Below are 16,879 nucleotides of genomic sequence, written 5' to 3' on the forward strand. Positions count from 1 at the left end.
TGGAGCTAATACATCACAAGGGTGCTTACAAGAAGGAGGGAGGAAAGTAATTCTTAGATAAGGACATTGAAACATCCTTGTATTCCAGGATGTTTGCATGTGAAGATGCAAGCAAGAGGTTAGAGCGGTGTGAAGATGTAACTGTGAGAAAGGAATGTGAGAAAACTCTAGAATTTGGAAAGGCAAAAAACAGAGCCTCCAGAAGACACAGAGCTCTGCTGAAAGTGCTTTAAAAATTGTCAAAATGTAAGGTGTAAAACATGATGTTTTCATATACATATACATACACATACACATACACATATACATATACATACACATACATATATACATATACATATGCATAGTGAAATGATTATTAAAGTTAAGCAAAGGGACACATCCATCATCTCCCATAGTTATGCTGCATGTGTTCTATGTCAACAGCACCTGAAATGTGCCCTTTAAGCAAAAATACTGAATTCAATACAACATTATTGACTAGAGTCCTCAGATTGCACATTCATTCTCTGGACTTCTTCGTCAGACTTAGCGCAATTTTGTATCTTTTGATCTCCCCATCACCTCCCACAAGTTCACCCCCAGTCACCACTGTTTTATTCTCTATCTTTGTGTGTTTGACTTTCATCATTTCTTCTTAATTGTACCCCAGCAACACTATTTTGGACTTCTAACCTCCAGAACTATAAAATGTTACATTTCTTTTAAGACACTAAGTTTTGGTAATTTGTCACATCAGCATTAGGAAACTTACATAACTTAGGTGATTGTGCTATGGGTGAAAAATTACCAGGGGCTTAAAACAATGTTGTATTTCCACTGGAAGCTACATATTCGGTGTGTATTGGCAGTTCTGCATGCAATGGTCATTCACACATCCAGGCAAAGGAGCAGGCCCCATCAGAGCCTTGTGAGTCTCTGGAAGGGAGAAATTGATCCATAGAGGCTCTTGTAGTTAAACACACAGCCCACAAATTATACCCAACACTTCTGCTCAAAACTCAGTGGTCTAAAGAAGTCACAGGGCCCCACCCAATCCAGTGATACAAAAGTGCCACACTCCATGTAGCCACAGTTGGAGGCCATATTTGGCAAAACATGGCACTTCCAAGGAGGGCTCAATAGTTCTACTCAGGTCCTCAACCCAAAGCTCTACATTAAAATTGAACCTCTTGACCAGGCGTGGTGGCTCACATCTGTAATCCCAGCAGTTTGGAAGGCCAAGGCAGATGGATTGCTTGAGCCCAAGAGTTAGAGACCAGTCTGGGCAAAGAGTAAAACTGTGTCACTACGAAAAATATAAAAATTGGCCAGGTATGGTGGAATGCACCTGTGGACCCAGCTACTTGGGAGGCCAGGGTGAAAGGATCACTTGAGCCTGGGTGGTTGAAGCTACAGTGAGCTGTGATTGCACCACTGCACTGCAGCCTGGGCAGCAGACAGAGCAAGACCCTGTCTCAAAAAAAAAAAAAAAAAAAAAAAAAAAAAAAGAAAGAAAGAAAGAAAAGAAATAAGAAAAAAGAAAAGAAAGCAAACATAAAGAACAAAAGACAGTAAGGAAAAGGAAAGTGAACCTCTCTGCCTCAGTGTCCTCGCTTATATTACAGTCTTATGTTACAGACCAGTTGTGAGGGTTAAATGAGAAAATACCTGTAGTGGGCTGAGCTCAAGGCCTGCTCCTAGTGTGCACCCAGTCAATGAAAGTCATTGAAAAACACTTGAGGAAACACACAGGATCATGTAAGGATGAAAAAATGACTCCTTTGTGCTCCTTTCCAGGAGTGGTGGGTGAGGAGGAGCTGCAGGTGATTCAGCCTAAGAAGTCCGTATCAGTTGCAGCTGGAGAGTCGGCCACTCTGAACTGCACTGTGACCTCCCTGATCCCTGTGGGTCCCATCCAGTGGTTCAGAGGAGCTGGACCAGGCCGGGAAGTAATCTACCATCAGAAAGAAGGCCACTTCCCCCGGGTAACAACTGTTTTAGACCCCACAAAGAGAAACAACATGGACTTTTCCATTCGCATCAGTAACATCACCCCAGCAGATGCCGGCACCTACTACTGTGTGAAGTTCCGGAAAGGGAGCCCCGATGTGGAGTTGAAGTCTGGAGCAGGCACTGAGCTGTCTGTGCGTGGTGAGTACACCGCGGGCCTCCTTCGTCCCCTGGTGTGACATTAAGTCAATAATTACATTATCCATTCTTGGAGCAACAATCAGGTGTGGTGGTTGGTGCTCATTTTCATGATCTGATGTCACCCCTTCTCCAGATCACATGAGTTGAGGCTTGGAGATGTCATGGTAGTCGCTCGAGGGTCCACGGCTTATATTTGATGGAAAAGACGGCATCCCTAGTCTGTGGCTCTACCATTCTTGTGTTTGCAAAGCTGACCCAGCCCTTTGGTTCCACAGATGAGGGAACTGACAGAATGAGTGACTTGCCCAGGCACAGGTCTGGACCTTGCCTTCTGCCTCCAGAGAAGGCTTCCCCCTCAGGGTGGCCGGGTCTCCTCTTTATGCAGCAGGCACTCACTGAGACACCACTGTGCACCAGGCTCTGCCCTGGATGCTGTGCAAACAGCAGTGAATGAAAAAGCCTAAAGCTCTTCCCCACCAAGCTTACATTCTCTTCCCTTCTAATGAAGAGAAATCCATCCAGGGCATGGAGAGTGTAAATCGTGTTTTTCTTTATTTAATCTTCAGAAACACCCCACGGGGAAGATTCCCGGGAGGCACACTCACTGTTGAATCTGATGGCCTGGTGGGAGGAGATGCCAATAAGTTTGGCATTTGCTGTGGATCCATTTGGGAAATCCTTGTGGGATTCGGGGACTGAGTCACACAGTCACCATGGGCTCTGAGCAGAGCTGCGTCATCTCAGAATGTCCCTCACCTCAGGAAAGAGGTCCCACAAATGGGTGACTTAGGGGTTCCCCATATAAGGCAGCAACAATACTTATTTGGGGTTTCCTGCCAGAGGCTCAAGAGCCTCTTCCTAACTCCTGAATTCTGGAATGTCAGCACAGGAGGGATCTTCAGACCATCCAGCCCAACCCCCTTTACAGATGGGGGACTGAAGCCAAGACATGACAGGGGCCTTGTCCATGGTCACAGGGCCAGTTAGTGACAGAATTGGAGCCAGAGTCCATGTCTGAATCGAGGCAGTCTCCTTCCTTCCCCTGTGTTAGACACTGTCTCCATGAAGAGCCTGGTGTATCATAGTTGCTCAATAAAAGCTTCTCAAACAGAACCACAGGTCAGAGAACCAGCATTTCTCTTTTCACCCATTTCCCAAAGGTTTACAATGCACCTCACATTCAGACACTAAAGTTCGTTGGTGATTGGAAAGCTTCTCCCAAACTTAAGCCCTGTCACTCCATATCGAGATTCCACATCAGAACATAGAGAGCTGCTCCAGTTTTTTACAGCTGAAAAATACTCTAATCTATGGAAATATCAAAATTTATTTTACAGTCTTCTGTTGATGGATATGTAAGTTATTCCCACCTTAGCTACTAAAACAATCATGCAGTGGATGACCTTGTACATGTGTCACGCTGCTCAGGCAGGAGCCACCCACTGGAAGTGACTTTCCTAGGTCAGAGGATAGTGTGCTTTCATATTTGAGAATATTGCCCAATTTCCCTACTAGATGATGTAGCAATCAGAGATTACAGGCGTAAGCCACCACGCCTGGCTAATTTTGTATTTTGTAGAGACAGGGTTTCTCCATGTTGTTCAGGCTGGTCTCGAACTCCTGACCTCAGGTGATCCACCTGCCTTCGCCTCCCAAAGTGCTAGGATTAAAGGCATGAGCCATCATGCCCGGCCCCACTTCAAACACTTTTAAGACAGTGATTTTAACATCTGGCTCTAGCATCAGGGTGGACACAATATATAAGAAAGGTCCTTACAAGAAGGAGGAAGGAGATTAATTCTTAGAGGAGGACATGTGAGGATGCAAGCAAGAGGTTAGAGTGATGGGAAGATGTAACTGTGAGAAAGGAATGTGGGCAGCCTCTGGAATTTGGAAAGGCAAAAAACAGAGCCTCCAGAAGACACATAGCTTTACTAACAGTTTTTTAAAAAAAAATGTGTATATGTAAAGCATAAAACATGATGCTTTCATGTACATGTGTGTACATGAAAATGTGCATTGCCCAGTAATGACTGAAATCAGTTCTCCATAACCCTTCAATTTAGACATGGAAGGTGACTTTATCCTGATTGTGCAGATAATATTGGTAAAGACACTGAAGTTTCCAGGTGATGCCTCCCCAGCCCAGGCAGTCACAGCCAATGGTGGCTCAGGTGTGACTCAGATCTGCTAACTCCTAGTAAAGTGCTCACTCCTCTTTGCCATGCTCTCAGCCTAAATGATGAGCTAGATGAGAAAGGAGAGAGGTGGGGAAGGAGGCCAGGAAGCAGCAGCTGTGCCAGAGTCTTCTTACAACCAGTGCTATGAGGGAGGAGCCATTTGCTACCTCCTTTAAAGATGAGGACACTGAGGCTTTGAGAGGAGACCTGACTTGTGAGCAGGTCAGGGAGCCAAGGTTCTAACCCCCCAGTTTGACTCACAGCCCTTGTCTTTGCAACACTCAGCTGTGGTTTTCCAAGTGTGGAGAAATGCTCCAACCTTCTCTTTCTAAATTCTTGCAGTGTTCAGTTCTACAGCAAAAAGTGTTAAAAACAAAACAGTAACCCTGTAGGGTCGAGGGGCTGGCTTTACACTCCCATCAGAAAGGTCCTGCAGGTGTCTCATGATATGCCAAGCCGGTTCCTAAAGCACAGGTCTCAGCACATGTGAAGCATTTAGGATTCTCCCCCCATGTTCTGCTGTTTCTCCTTCACTCAGCAGCATCCATTGAGCAGAGTCAAGCCTCCTGCAGCCCAGTAGAGCATATATCTGCCCGCTCATGGCGCTGAGGACTAAGGATGAGGAGATGAGGCATTTCCTAGAGAGTGTTTGGCGCCCATGTGAGCAAGAGTTTAGGTTCTCCCCTCCGGCTGTCAGGAGCCCACTGTCTTTTGTTTATGGCTGCAGGGTAAGCAGGCCTGGGCACCCAGGAGGGAGGCTTCTCCCTAACATTGCATGAAGTCTAGAATCTCAAAGGGACAATTGAGGTGGCAGTCAGTGTTGGGGCTGAAGAAGTTAAAACACTTGCTCTGTTAATGGATGTAACTGCTTGTTGGGACACAGGAAATGCCCACTGGGACACATGGAGGATGAGGAGACAATGCCTTCATTTTGTTCAGCCTCAGTTTCGTCATCTGTAGAATGGAGACAATCATGGACTCCTTTAGCAAAGTGGAAAGGATTTAAGGTTCTCTCTGTAAATCACCTAGCACACTGTAGGCACCCCCAAAGTGAGGTGTTATTTCAAGATCATGTGATCTTGAGCCAGTCTTGCCTTCCCTTGAGTCCTTGGTTTCCCCATCGGTGCGATGCTGATTATCATGGCCCCGTTCCGGGTTCTGTGAGGATTGCAGAGGATGTACACAGAGCCCCTCATGGTGGTGGTGTTCAGGTTATTACTGAGCTTCTGCAGAACTATGGTTAGGAGAGCACGGGCAGTATCCCAGCTGCCTGGGCCTCTTCCTGGCTCTGACTCTTCCTGGCTCTGCCACCTGGGACAAGGCACTTTGCCACCATAGGCCTCGATGTCCTCACCCTTTGATGGTAATGCTGACCTCACAGGCTGGGCAGAGTCTGAAGAAGTGAAATCGTGTTAAATGCTTAGGACATCAACAAGCACATAGTAAATGCTCAATAAATGTGAGCTTGTTAGGGTGAAGCTGTGTGACCTCAGACAGGTCAGGGCATCACTAGGCCGCAAGTATAAATGGGGTTTGGGTTGGGGTCCAGTGGCTTTCAACCTTGGTTGCTCATTACAATCACTGGGAAAACTATAAAAAAAAAAAAGTTAACAAAGCTGGACCCAGGATCCCCCTAAAAATGGCAGTTTAATTGGTCTAACGTGGGCCTGGCATCTAAAGTTCTGAATGGCTCCAGAAGATTCTCACACACATTCCCCTAGCAAAAGTGATGCCCCAGGTTCTGGGGCTTTGAGAACAGCTTTTTGGGCCATGGGTGCTTCAACACAGACATGCTGGGAACATTCTGGGAGGCCCCAGAAGCCTGGACAGGACCCCTCCCATGCTACTGGCCTCAGGGCCCAAGATAGGAGACTGGGACAAAGCCTCGCTCAGATGCAGCCTCAGTGCTGGGGAACCTTCTGTCTTGAAAACGTTTGTATCTAAGCAGGTGCTAGAGTCCCAGCAAATCCTCACTCCTCAGCCCCAGAAGCCTCCCTCCCTCAGCACTCCCAGATGTCACTGAGGTATCTTTTCTCTCCTTCTTCCAAAACGCTTCCAGCTTCACCTGTGATCTTACTTGAAAGCCAGTTCACCAAACATGGTGGTTGCTGCTCCTTTTATCATTTGGGTTTTTCTGGCAGCTGCAGTGAGTAGGGTTTGAGCCTTTCCTTGGTGTTTCTGCTCCTCTTTGTTCTGTTGCCTGAAGAACAGCTATGCAGCTCCAGTAGCAGTAATGACCAAACCTCATGATTACAGTCACAGGGGTTATTTATTAAGCACCTACTACATGCCAGGCTATGCACTTGGCATTTACCCTCGCTCATCTTCCCAGGGTGGGGTTTCTATCTACTTTTGGTCCTTGGCCAGCAAAGATCCTCTCAGAGTCTCGCCATATACAAGGGCTCACATGAGGACCCCCTCTAAGAAATGGAGGGAGGATTAAAGTGCTGAGAGGTACAGAGAGAGCAGCCAGCGTCAGGCGGCCAAGAAGCCCTCAATAAACGGGAACTGAAGACAGCCTCTCAGCCCTCTAGGGACACCCATTTGCTGGTCTCTCAAAGACTTGACATCTTCAAGTGACACCCTCTTTACTGTGCTCTCAAAATATTTCACGCATATTAGGGAGCAAGTTAATATTGGCAAAGGCAAACATGTGTAATATGTGCTTTCTGAGACGGCGGCAGAAGGTTCAAGGTAACAATTAGCAATTTGCAGACACCCTTAAAACTCATCTACAGGGAGAAACTGCCTCATTGTTCTGATTCTCCAATTTCAGGGCCCAGAATAGGTTTCTGCCTGTTGGTGTGGCCTAGGTCTTTGTCTCTTGTAATTAATTAACAATGAAAAAATTAATCACCTTTGGCTTTCTTAGTACTCAGTGATCCTTAGTTTTGACCCAAACCTGATCTAACTGAAGATACAGATTCCAAAAACAAATTTCCTCTTTTCAAATGTAGGACTTGAGCAGATTAGAGCTACTAACAACAACAACAACAACAATGATGGTTAGGAAGGCCAAAGGAAAGAGCATTTATTGGAAAAATAAAGAGGTGCAATTTTTATTGAGTCAGCAAAACCCTGAATAGTGTCCTGTATGGAAACGCAGGAAAAGCTTTTTATAGGGGATTTTTCACAAAAGGTTGTTTTTGGAAACAGTTCATTAGCTGGTCAAAAATCCTAAACTGCAAACTGTTCTCATTGGTTATTTAATTAAAGTACTCCAGATGAGAGAGATCAAAATCCCACGGACCCTGGCTTCAATTGTTACCCAGGTCTACGGCAACATACTGTGACTTGACCTTTAGCAGGTGTCATTCCAATGCTCTTACAAACCGTGGGCTCTACGCTAAAGCTTTATCCTTAATTAATGCCTTTCATGTGACAGAATGAAATATTTGTGAAAAGAATAAAAATATGGAATGATTCATATTTGTATAATACCTAAAGAGAGGCCTCTATGTATCTGTAAAGTCTGGGTTAAAGATAGATCCATTTTTTTTTTTTTCTCCATTGCACTTTTATTTGAATGTAATTTTTGGGACAATTATTCAAAAGGGCCAATATTTCCCAATTTAATCTGAGGTCATAATAAAACAAGCAACAAAACAGTGTTTAGGATTTCAGTTTCTCACCCTTATCATCAAGACTCACTGCCTCCCATCATCAATATTTATTGAGCATTTACAGTGTACTCGGCACAATAGAACATACAGAAAACATTGTCCCTGCTCTTGAGGAGCTTACATTCTAAAAGAAAAAATACACCTCTTTTAAAATGGCATTTTTGTTTGGTGTTTTCTGCAAAGTACTGAGGAAATATTTTGTTAAAGTGAGCTTTGGGTATAACTTAGCCCCATCATTATTTAGAGAAGAGAGGAAGAAGAAAGAGGAAGGATTTTAAAGGCAGACAATGACAGACCATTCAGGATAGGTAGGGTTTTAAAGGGAGATAAACACAATCTCATCAACTAAGGAGAGATTTGCTGCAGTAAATAGGATGAGGGAAATAGTCTGTGGGGTGCAAGCAAAGGAAGCAGGGTGCCTTAGACATTGAGTGGAGCCAGAAAGATCATGCGGCCTTTTCCCAAGTACATGACCACCAAGTAGGAATGGTTGGTGACAAGACAGAAGGCTAAAAAAGGAAGGTAATCTTGTGCACCTGACAAATAGAATAAAGGATCAAAATCGAAGGCAGGCTGTAAGAGTATCAAGAAATTCTTAAACAACAAAAAGTGATTTGGAAGCACAAAACTTAGAGTTAATGCTACCCAGTGTCATGATGGGCCAAGAACATTGTGGCTTCCTAAGTTAGAAAATGCCATATACCAAAATTTTAAATGGAATTCCAATCAATCTCTCCCTCTCTCAGAAAAAATAGGAACTCATTTTTTTCAGGGTGGAGAGGAAGAGAGGGGATCATGGGACATGGAAACAGTAGTTATATTAGTATTTTTGTTATGATAAATTTCGTGTTTAAACTTGGTAAAAGCCCATTAGCTGCCAAGAGGGAATAAGGAATAAATTTCAAAAAATGTACAATTTCCTTTAGAGAAGTTTCAGAACCAAAAGACTAATTTACATGAAAAGCTAGTACAGAAAGTAGTTGAAAAGTCCATTCATAAAACTTTTATTCCACTTACATGAATTTAATACACGTGTTCTTAACAATTATTCTTGGATTGTTCATGAAAATTTCATAAGACATTAAACAAAGCTAGCCATCATCTCAAGTTATTTCCCTGTTAACTATTTTTACAGCACATGCATGTTAGGCAAGTATCAAAAAAAAAAAAAAAAATCACGAAAGCAAAAAACCTAAAAAAAAGTTAAATACATGGGTTTTTGTTTTACTGCTGTGCTTGATATACATGAAGTAATGAATACCAAGCAATTCATTTTTACTGCATCTTTACTTTTACATTTGTTCTTAGGTTGCCTAAAACATTTAAATACAAATAAAATAAGTGTAGCAAAAATAATGAAAGCTAACAGCAGGTAACTTTACAAATAATGGAATGTGAACCATTTCTGCCCTTATCCAGAGTAAAATGGGTCACAACTTTGTCTAAAGGAACACGTCTGCAGCTGTAGTCAAAGGTGTGCACATTGAGACTGAGTGTTCCACAGATACACATGGTTTAAGCTGTGGTGTCCATGGAGTGTGTTTCTACCACAGCCTTCTAAGTGCTCCAGACCTTAAAGTACCCACAATTACTACATCTGTGACTGGAACCAATGATCCCTTTTATTCCCCACCAGGACAAACCAATATGTAGGCAGTTTTCTTTGCTTAGACATGGAAGCGGTTTTACACTGGCCCTTGTGAAGCCACAATGTACCAAAAGTACTATGCCAAACATTTATAACTTGTATAAAAATTCCACCCCATATTGGCCACCTCAAGATGAAAACAGATAACTCCCTAAATGTTAACTGGCTCTACTCCCCTAATATTAAACATAAAAACCACATGGGAAATATAGAAATTCAAATAGAAGCAACATAAACCTGTCATAAATCGTAAACAAAAAACTATTTGTGGGACAGCATGGATGACAAATGGTCTACTGTGTAAATTTTAGAATGAGGCAGACAAAAGTTGGAAGGCCGGTTAATTTTCCCCTCCTTCTCCTGCTTCAGCTTCGTCTCCTTGGGTATCCGATGTCCACAATGTCAAGTTGTCTCTCAGTAATTGCATTATTAGCATGCTGTCTTTGTATGACTTTTCACTTAATGTATCAAGTTCAGCAATGGCTTCATCAAAAGCTGTCTTTGCAAGAGAGCAGGCTTTCTCTGGGGAGTTCAGAATCTCCTAATAGAACACAGAGAAGTTAAGGGCCAGACCCAGTCTGATAGGATGTGTTGGTTGCATTTCCTTTTTGCTGATTTCAAAAGCTTCTTGGTATGCTTGTTGTGACTGATCCACAATCCCTTTCTTGTCATCACCAGCGGCAACCTCAGCCAAGTAACGATAGTAATCTCCTTTCATTTTCAAATAGAAGACGTTGCTTTCTGCTTGTGAAGCATTGGGGATCAAGAACTTTTCCAAAAGAGACAGTACATCATTGCAGATATCTCTTAGCTCCGTTTCAATTTTCTCTCTGTATTCTCGAGCCATCTGCTGTTTTTTCTCAGCACCTTCCGTCTTTTGTTCAATACTTGAAACGACCCTCCAAGATGACCTACAGGCTCCTACAACATTTTTATAAGCAACTGAGAGAAGATTCCTCTCCTCGTTGGATAATTCAGCTCCTTGCTCAGTTACAGACTTCATGCAGGCTGCCATGCCATCATATCGCTCAGCCTGCTCGGCCAGTTTGGCCTTCTGAACCAGCTCATTTTTATCCATGACTGGATGTTCTGTGTCCGGAGTGGGTGGTGGCGGCGGACGGACAGGGGCTCAGCAGTCAAAGATAGATCCATCTTTAATTTTGAGAAGCATCTTCTGTGTTTGATCCAGAGCAAAACTGCTTCCATCGCCCCATTTAATCCTGGCGACATTCCAGGAAGTAGAAATGCCGTCCTCCTGTTTTGCAGATGAGGAGCTGGATGTGCCAGGCCACCCCTCTCCTGGGCTGAGCAGCCTGGTTGCAGCTCTCACGGTGGTGCCACTTTGCCATTGATCCCTGTATTGGCTTCTATAAACGTCCTCTCTGAGGTTGGTGAGCTCTCTGGGGAAAGCCAGCTAGGACCAGTTATTAACAAGGAGGGAGCCCAGTCAGTAATTTTGCTCCTATGCCCAGACTGGTGGAAGTCACCCTGTGTGGAGAGGACTGTGAACTCAGGCCTGGACTTCCCTGTGGGACCTGCCCCTACTCATTGTCTGACCATGGGCTGGTTCTCACCTCTCAGAGCTCTTGTGGCCTGAGCTGTAAATTGAGAAAAGGAGACTGCCTTTCTGACATTATTAGAAAGATTAAAAACTAACGTCTCAGAAGGTTCTTAACTGTGTCACACGCTTATCATTAGTGATGGTCATCTCAGTCATGTCTCCTGTTTATCGATGCTCCTTTTGCAGCCAAACCCTCTGCCCCCGTGGTATCGGGCCCCACAGCGAGGCCCACAGCTGGGCACACAGTGAGCTTCACCTGCAAGTCCCACGGCTTCTCCCCCAGAGACATCACCCTGAAATGGTTCAAAAATGAGAATGAGCTCTCAGATTTCCAGACCAACGTGGATGCTGCAGGAGAGTGCGTGTCCTACAGCATCCGCAGCACAGCCAGGGTGGTGCTGATCCCCAAGGACATTCTCTCTCAAGTCATCTGTGAGATGGCCCATGTCACCTTGCAGGGGGACCTTCTTTGTGGGACTGCCAACTAGTCTGAGGCCATCCGAGGTAGAGGACCCTCAAACCCAGCCCAAGCCCACACTTGGCTGCCAAGCCCACTCCTCACTCCCCAGGCTATTGCTCTAGAGCTTGAATGGCCCGGAATACGAATCCCTGACGATGCTGCCCACCTGCCATGCACCTAGGTGTGCTGGTCACTTGCCATCATTTAAATGGCAGCTGTCAGGGAGCCAGCAACCATGTGCCAAACTCTATGCTAGAGAGTTTCATTTATTTCACCAAGAGCAACTACAATTAGTGAGCACCTACTAGGAGCCAAATCAATATGTGCTTGGTGATTTCACTGATTTTGCTACAGTTCTTACCTTCCAACTGTATGCCAGGTGTGGTGCTTGTAGATTTCACTCATTCTTAGCCTAGTAGGAACTATCAGTCCTTCAGCACCTGCTGTGTGCCAGGCACTGTGCTTAGTAATTTCATTCATATACAAAGAGCACCCTCAATGTCTGAGCATGTGCTGCCTGCCTAGCACTGTCCTGGTGAGGCCCTCGCCGTGGTGGTGGGAGCTACATTATGCAGCCCTCCCTGTGATCTGTCTGTGCCACAAGGTCACAGCTTCTGCCCTGTGCTGTTTCAGTTCCACCCACCTTGGAGGTTACTCAACAGCCCATGAGGGCAGAGAACCAGGCGAACGTCACCTGCCAGGTGAGCAACTTCTACCCCCCGAGGCTCCTGCTGACCTGGTTGGAGAATGGAAATGTGTCTCAGACAGAAACAGCTTCAACCCTCACAGAGAACAAGGATGGTACCTACAACTGGACGAGCTGGCTCCTGGTGAACACCTGTGCCCACAGGGATGGTGTGGTGCTCACCTGCCAGGTGGAGCATGATGGGCAGCAAGTGGTCAGCAAAAGCCATACCCTGGAGATATCAGTGCACCAGAAGGAGCAGGGCTCACATGTCACCCATGATGCGGTTACTTCCCATTTTTAAATTTTGTCTTTTTCTTTAAAGTTAAAAGCAATATTCATGCTTGTCATAAAATAAGCTAGAAGTCTATAAATATAAAGTAAAATTTTAAGGTCAGCTTCATGCCCCCAAATCCTACACTCCACAGGTCACCACTACTTAGAAGGTTCAAGGTAGCAATCGGCAATTTGCAAACACCGTTAAACCCATCTACAAGGAGAAACTGCGTCAAGAGTTTGATGCACAACTTAATCGATCTTTCAGCGTAAATATACATTAAAGGAAAAAGGAGAGAGGGACACGATGCATTTGTCTATGAAGTCCTGTGTCTCGCCTTCTTCTGCATGTCTCATCAGTGCACCACCTTCCCCTTCACACTTTGTAACCTCTACCTTGTCTCTGTTCTATTCTAAACTTTTCCATCCGCATCTGTGACCTCACCCAGCAGTCTCCGGCATCTGCTGGAGAAAGACAAGTGACGTTGAGGCCTGGAGCAGGCCCCCAGGTGACCTGGTCACAGCACAGGCCTCTTCTGTGTTCCGATGGTGATATTTGACCAACAATAATCCCAGCCACTCTGCGCATGGACCATGTGCAAATTCCTGTTCATCTCTGATCTCCTTTCCTGCTTCAAACACCCAGTGACTTTGGAGTTTTACCAAAGGGGAAACCAGGACTCAGGAAGTAATGAGGGATGATGTTGAAGACTTCTGGCCATTACATCAGGTTATTGATCCAAACTAATGATGGTAAATCTAGTCCCTGAGGACAGGCTCACTACCAGGCTATCATGTGAATTTGTGCTAATTAGAGAAACTCTCCCCTTCTGCTGGGCTTTGTCCCAGCGACCCGAATTTGGCCAGTGTTTACCCTCTCTATAACCAAAATATGTCTTATTTCCCTCTCATATAATACCAGGAGGGGTCCCTCTCCTCCAGTCGAATGACAATCTTTGCGTGCTTTGACCCAAATATCTCCTCCCACATCTCAGGGTCCCACAGCTTCCCCAACAGGGCCCTATCCCAGCATAGAAGCCACTGAAGCTGAGATTCATCCTCCTTTGTGATTCTGCTACTCTTCCAATGACGGCCGGGGCCCAATCTTCTATTCTTTCTGCCCTGAGGCGCCAGAAAATAAGAATAAGGACTCAGGTTCCTTCCAAAACACCCTGTGATGTTTGCATCATCTCCTGGGTCAGTGCTGAGTCACTGATTTGTTCATGTCCCTGCCTGCTGGAAGAGTAAAGAGAGGACATAGAAGACAAACAATGTCCCCAATCATCAGAGATGTGTGGAAGGTTCATAGTCACGTCCGCTGAAAACTTGCTCACGCACGCACCTGCAGTTGCACATTGAGTGATCATGTGATCAAGGACATTTTTCACAAAACCAATGTCATTGTCTAATTAAATTTTAAGCATTTAAATTACTGTTTCATAAAGTTATTAAAATAATTTCCGCATGTTATCTAAAATGGAGCATGCATTCAAATTTTACCAAAATTTTTTAGATCCGTTTCCCTGTGTATTAAATTTGGTTTTAGTTTCCCTTTAAATGTTTGTGTTTTCCTGTGAAAGATCTGGGCCTCGGGAATATTTTTGGACATTTTATAATCATAGATACAATGTTGTTAATAGTTTAGGGGTATTCACATTTTTCGTTTCCTATTCAGTGAGTCCTGGAAAGTTGTGTTTTGCATAATTTTTGGTCCTGTTTTATCTAAGTTGTCACATTTCTGTGTGTAGAATTGTTCACAATATCCTCTTATAACCCTTTTGGTGTCTGCAGGGTCTGCAATGGTATCCCACATCTCATCCTGATACTGAAAATGTGTCATTTCTCTTTTCTTTTTCATCAGTCATGCTAGAGTTTTTTCCCATTTTGTTGGTGTATTCAAAAGATCCACTCTGTTTCAGTGGGTTTTTGTATTGTTTTTGTGTTTTCAGTTTTTTCAGTTTCATTAATTATCTGCTCTCTTCTCTTTCTTTCTTTTTTTTTTTTTAATTACTATCACCTGCGTGCTTTGGGTTTACTTTGCCCTACTTTTTGCAGTTTCTTGAAGTGGGGTTTATATTTATTGACTTGAGACTTCCTCTTTTCTGTGTCCTCCCTTCATGACTTTCCATAGCTGGGGGCTGGTATCTGGGGGTAGAGTCCCCGGTGTCTGACTGCTGGGCTGTTCCTCAGTCCTCAGGTTCTTAACCTTGCTCTTCCACCTTGGAAGTTCTCCTATGCCTGCTCCTCATGATATTTCTCAGGTTCACAGTTGTACTTCTTAAGGAGGCACAGGATGAGATGATTCTGTACCATCTGGACAAGGTTGAATCTTTTCTTAGACTTTGATCCACCCACTGGCACTCAGACCAGGGCTGCCATTTTTGGGTGCTTTCAGTGTGTCTGACATAGCATCCTGGCTCATATGCTAAGTCTGGAAATGCATTTTAGGTTGTCTAGGCTGGCAGGCAAACTGCAGGATGCCTTCTGTGACGTGCTGCATCAGTGGCGTGGAAGCCTAGTGAGAGACTGTGCACTAGGGTTAGGTGAGTGTTCCCTTTTGACTCACAGTCAGTTTGCAGTTTGGCCTTCTCTCTTCAAGTAATATTTAGAGCCTGGATTGTGTAGAGTTTACTTTTCCTTTGTTGTTTCTTCTTTTGACTTGGGGAGGATATTTATAGAGACAAGTAGCTATGCTACTGCAATTGTCCCCAGCAACTCCTAAGTTAACTGACAATCTTTGAGTACTTTGACCCAAATGTCTCCTCCCACATCTCAGGGTCCCACAACTTCCCCATCAGGGCCCTACCCCAGCATAGCAGCCATTGAAACTGAGATTCATCCTCCTCTGTGATTCTGCTACTCTTCTGTGATGCCCAGGACCCGATCCTCTATTCCTTCTGCCCTGTGGCTCCAAAAAATAAGAATCTACAGTGCTGCCAAGAAGTCCTCTGGCTTCAGCACTGAACCTTAACTGATGATGAATCACTCTGACCTTCTCATTGTCTTTCTCACAAGGATTGATGCCCAGCAACAGCTGACACCTTAGTTCTTATAACTACCATTTCCCAATCTGTTTTCAAAAGGCTGATGGCAAGGAATTTCCTTCCCGTGGTTACACTATCCCAGTTTACTGCCAGTGAAAATGTTATCAATTGCAACACAACAGCAAGTCAGGGCTTCTCCAGCTCCACTCACCACCAGCCTTGGGGTCCTCATTACCAGCTGATGAGTAATCAAATTGCACACACACTTACATTTTACAGTCTGCTTTCCAAACCACTTCCCAAGGTCAGTTTCTCTGAGAGGCCAACTGGGGATGGATAAAGGAATGCAGGAAGCATCCTAGAATGCTGTCAGGGTCAACATGCCTCAGGGAATGAGGAGGCAGGAGTGTAGGAGGAGGGAGGTGCTGAGCCACAGTGCAGGCAGGACAAACACGGAGCTGCTCCTGCAGAGAGGCCAAAGGCTGGAGGGTCCTGTAGAGTTCTTTTAAATTGAGGGGAGGGGCTGGCTCTTCATATTCCCAATGCAGTCTATCTCTCATGTGCGCTGCCCTCTAGAAGGAGTAAACTTGGGCAATGCAACTCTCCTTAAGGGAGAGAAAGCCCCAGCTGAGAACTGCCGGCCTATAACACTCCAGCAGTCACAGTTGCTGAGGTCTCCATTTCTTGCTTAAGGACCCACCAGCACCATTTTTTTATATATATAAAAAAATCAATACCTTTATTTGTTGCTTTTAACATCCAAATCCCTTTACTTAAAAAATGCAGACAGTCCAAACATGTGCTTCTGTAGATCTGATTCTCTGTGTCCAACAGAAAGATTTCAGATGACATCTGCACTGGAGTTGAGGTGGGATAGATGATGTCTGAGGCCCTCCCAAGCATGACACCCATTCCCTGACTCACCAGGGAATTTTCCAGCCAGCAGGTTTCATTGGGTCTTGTCCCTGGAGGGCTCCCTGAGATCATGAGAATATGGAGTCATCCCCATACCGCTGAGGCTAAGAAGGGCAGCGTGCAACTCTGTCACTATGAATCCATCCTCACACCACCTTCCCACCCTTTCCTAATCATTCTTATGACCCTGGGGTGTTGGACTTGTTTTGGACTCAGGAGTCACCCTTGGGGACATAATGATGGGCTCCCCTAGGTTTGGATCCCACTAATCTCCTGGCACTCCCTAAACTCTCTGGCCTCAGTTTCCCCATTAGAATGGAATAATAATCCCTGCCCCACAGGCTTGTGAGGATCAAGTGAGGAACCCAGTTTCCATACATATGAACACCTGAGTACACACTCTCTCCACCTTTT

At 44.8% G+C, this 16,879-nt stretch overlaps 1 protein-coding gene and 1 pseudogene across 8 annotated transcripts in view; one reads left to right on the forward strand and one right to left on the reverse strand.

Annotated features, from left to right (window-relative positions):
- SIRPB1 (signal regulatory protein beta 1) overlaps positions 1-16,879 on the forward strand; it is a 61,566-nt gene that overhangs the window by 18,951 nt on the left and 25,736 nt on the right. For all 7 annotated transcript variants that reach the window (XR_004052510.1, XR_004052511.1, XM_030913986.1 and 4 more), the window contains exon 4: positions 1,780-2,133. Coding sequence is in view for 5 of the 7 variants with exons in the window: in XM_030913986.1 (XP_030769846.1) it covers positions 1,780-2,133 (354 nt within the window). In the remaining 2 variants the exon portion in view is untranslated. The remainder of the gene's footprint in view (positions 1-1,779; positions 2,134-16,879) is intronic.
- LOC104676555 lies at positions 7,806-10,717 on the reverse strand (annotated as a pseudogene). The gene has a single exon (XR_004052515.1). The product of XR_004052515.1 is annotated as a 14-3-3 protein zeta/delta pseudogene (transcript).

The sequence above is a fragment of the Rhinopithecus roxellana genome, chromosome 13 (assembly GCF_007565055.1).
Source record: "Rhinopithecus roxellana isolate Shanxi Qingling chromosome 13, ASM756505v1, whole genome shotgun sequence".
Classification (NCBI taxonomy): Eukaryota; Metazoa; Chordata; class Mammalia; order Primates; family Cercopithecidae; genus Rhinopithecus; species Rhinopithecus roxellana.